The sequence below is a fragment of the Cicer arietinum genome, chromosome 6 (genome assembly GCF_000331145.2).
Source record: "Cicer arietinum cultivar CDC Frontier isolate Library 1 chromosome 6, Cicar.CDCFrontier_v2.0, whole genome shotgun sequence".
NCBI lineage: Eukaryota > Viridiplantae > Streptophyta > Magnoliopsida > Fabales > Fabaceae > Cicer > Cicer arietinum.
This window is the reverse complement of record NC_021165.2, coordinates 65,500,677-65,503,823: the sequence shown is the minus strand read 5'-3', so window position 1 is coordinate 65,503,823 and position 3,147 is coordinate 65,500,677. Positions and strand designations below refer to the sequence as shown.

At 31.1% G+C, this 3,147-nt stretch overlaps 1 protein-coding gene across 1 annotated transcript; it reads right to left on the bottom strand.

Moving 5' to 3' along the window:
* Positions 1 to 739: 739 nt before the first annotated feature.
* Positions 740 to 2,400, bottom strand: LOC101496455 (cysteine synthase-like). Its single transcript, XM_027336188.2, has 5 exons — positions 2,282 to 2,400; positions 1,903 to 1,982; positions 1,424 to 1,483; positions 1,196 to 1,276; positions 740 to 998 (listed from the first exon to the last, which is right to left on the bottom strand). Exons 1-5 carry the CDS (start codon positions 2,391 to 2,393, stop codon positions 906 to 908), a joined length of 426 nt encoding a protein of 141 aa, XP_027191989.2. The 5' UTR covers positions 2,394 to 2,400; the 3' UTR covers positions 740 to 905.
* Positions 2,401 to 3,147: the final 747 nt, after the last annotated feature.

Sequence of the window (3,147 nt, the reverse complement as noted above, 5' to 3'; positions counted from 1 at the left end):
CTACCTGTCCAACTATACCACGTACATTCAAAAATGAAGCATGCCAAAGTGTGCATACGTGAAAAGGAGAAGGAAATGGAGGCACAAAAAGAGAGGAATTATATATACTATTATAGTATTATTATTGATTCTCTTAAAATATAAGTGCAACTTTTAGGTGGTAATAATGGCTCAATTATTGAGAAATCATGCATGTCTTTGAGTAAATATTTCCAAAACTCTAACTGTCTATTGTGTTCGTGACAACCCCACTATTTTCTCATATTTATTATATGATGAAGGTTACACAAATAAATTTTAAAACGTGTGTATCACATTAAGTTTTAAGTTTGATTCGCTTCCACCAATCTATATATATTGGATGCAAACGGGTTAACCGACGAATCCCCTTCAAGATATTTTGGAATCCTTGAAGTGAATTGCACGTTCACATCAAGTTTATCGATCAATGATATTTTACGGAATAAAGTTGTTTTATTTACTCTGGTGCACAAGAGAAAAAAAGAAATGACTCAAATATTTTTTGCAGAAGTTTAATTCATGTAACATGAAAATTGTATTATATTTTCTGTCTCTAAAGTATCTCAATTTATAGAAAAACTCATCAATTCGTGAAAGAAACAACTAAAGTTATTTTCAACTAAAGTATTTCAACCACTTAACTAAGATATACATTTAAGTTATTTAATTTTACTACATTAATATAGCTATTAAAGAATTTCAAATATATTTTGGAAATTCTCATCAGATAATGAAACTAAATGTTGAATACGGAATAAATCCAGAAATCTTATTAAGAACTAACAATTATTATTCTTTTATTTTGAAGTATTTTTTTTATGCTCGCTAGTGAAAATCCATTCTTGAAATCAGTACCGATTTAAATTACAGCCTTCAACTGGAATTCATGGTTCAAAAGTCAGGCTTTCGGCTTTCTGTCTCACCGACTCGAACAACACAGAGGACAGGTACCTCTCACCAAAGCTAGGGAAAACAACCTGCACCATAACAAAATGGAAATGTCAATGAAGTAAGCCAAAAACCTTTCCTATAACATACTGACAGTGTTTTATATTCCCAATTGGTAATATTATTCAAACAAAATCAAGCTTTGAATAAATCAAAAAAACCATGGAACTTCTTTACAAGACATTAAAATATCTTTATCAAAATTGTATGAATTCAATCAACTTACAACAATAAGCTTTCCAGCATTTTCTGGTCTCTTTGCTATCTTAATGGCAGCTGCAGCCGCAGCTCCAGATGATATTCCAACCTAAAAAAATATTAAGAGTAGAGGCTCAACAAATTAATTGAAGTAATGAAAGAAAATAATACAATCAATTTCTTATTTGTTTTACAAATTCAAATATGAGTCACAAAAGAGGACTAAATAGATAACTCTTAGAGGTCTAGAACTTACAAATAGGCCTTCTTTAAGGGCAAGAAGCTTTGCAGTTTCTATTGCTTCATCACTTGATATCTGATAAATCACACATATCAGGTTTAACAAATAATAATAAATTGTCGCAAATGTCCAAAAACAAAGGCAAGAATGACGACATGATCATCATCCTTCTAAAAATTACATCCACATGACAAGTCTGTATTTAACACTTGTCGCACATCAGTTAGTATCCAATATTAAGTAAACTGGCATTTAAGAAGTTCATAATTGGCTATTTGTGCATTCCCCACAAACCTTAACAGTTAAATTATTTGAGAGAAAGTTTTTGGTAGAAAGGTTTTCTTTAGGAGTCCAATAGTAAGAGATAAAGGAAAGTTGAAATGAAAAGAAAACCTTAAGTCAACTCATTCAGATATACCTAGATATAAAATGCTCTATCTTTAAACTGAATATACATGAAGTATTATAACTATTCCAAAAACATCAAAACTTACTTGAACTACTTCATCAAGAAGACTAACATCCAATACCCCAGGAACAAAACCAGCGCCAATCCCTTGTATCTTGTGTGGACCTGGAGGTTTAAATGCCAATTTGAACATCAGCAACGCTTCAAAAGTAAGTTCTTATTTCAACTCTGAGGTCTTATTATAAAGAAAAATAATTCTATTGTAGTACTAATAAGTAACTACCAGAGGGGAAACAACAAGTGAAAGTAAACAACAACAGACACAGTTTAAAACAATAATAAAAAAGCAGAAGGAAAAATAGCATAATCCGAGTGGCTTAATGGCATAAATTTTGAATTCTTAACTTAGCATGTCATCCAAATGACACAGAGGAGAAAAGCAGTGTTAATGTGTTATAACTCACCAGGCGTTCCTCCAGACAATATTGGACTTTCAACTGGCTCCACACCATATAGCTGCATAAAAAAAAAAAAAATAGAAACAAAATGAAAAATGTGGAGGTCAGATGTGAGCATAACTACAGCTATATATCAGAACCAAATCTTCTCTACTCTCGCGAAAAAGCATATGCACATTAATTGGATTTAATTCATATACAATAAAATTCTTGGCAGATTTGTTGAGTAAAGACCTTAATTGGATTTCAAAATTATATTCCTTGCTTCTTCAGATTGAGCATGTTGTGACGAATTTTCAAATAAGCTAAATAAAATGTAGGAATCATATTTACAAAATATACTATGCACACCTTTATTTTCAACAGAGGCAGAATTCCTTTTCAAATAAAGCAATTGTTTTCTTTTAAATCTTGCAAGTCGACACCGGACAAGTTTTTCCAAGCGATCTTGATCAACCTCTACAAACATATATTACATTTCATCACTGGAAACAAATAAAACTTCATGTAGTAGGTGACTGGATTTCTATCACCAATCATGTACCCATCCCTAAACTTCTATAAGAAATACTAACTATTTTAACACAAACTCTTGAAAACTATAACAAATTCTTGACAAAATTTTCCTTATTCCAAAGTGCATTAACTAATATTGCATCCCTGTAACACTGTAAGTCAATTTCTGAAAACATTTAGATAAAATGAATAACCAAACAACACAAAAATATCTGTAAAAAGAAATAACTTTCTTGTAGCCTGTAGTAATATACTATGTATAAGAAGAAGGAAATGAGAAGTTAAAAAAAATCTAAAAGGCAAGCGTGCACCAAAATGTAAGAAGTTCCAACTAAGAAATCGTTCCTAGCTTCATG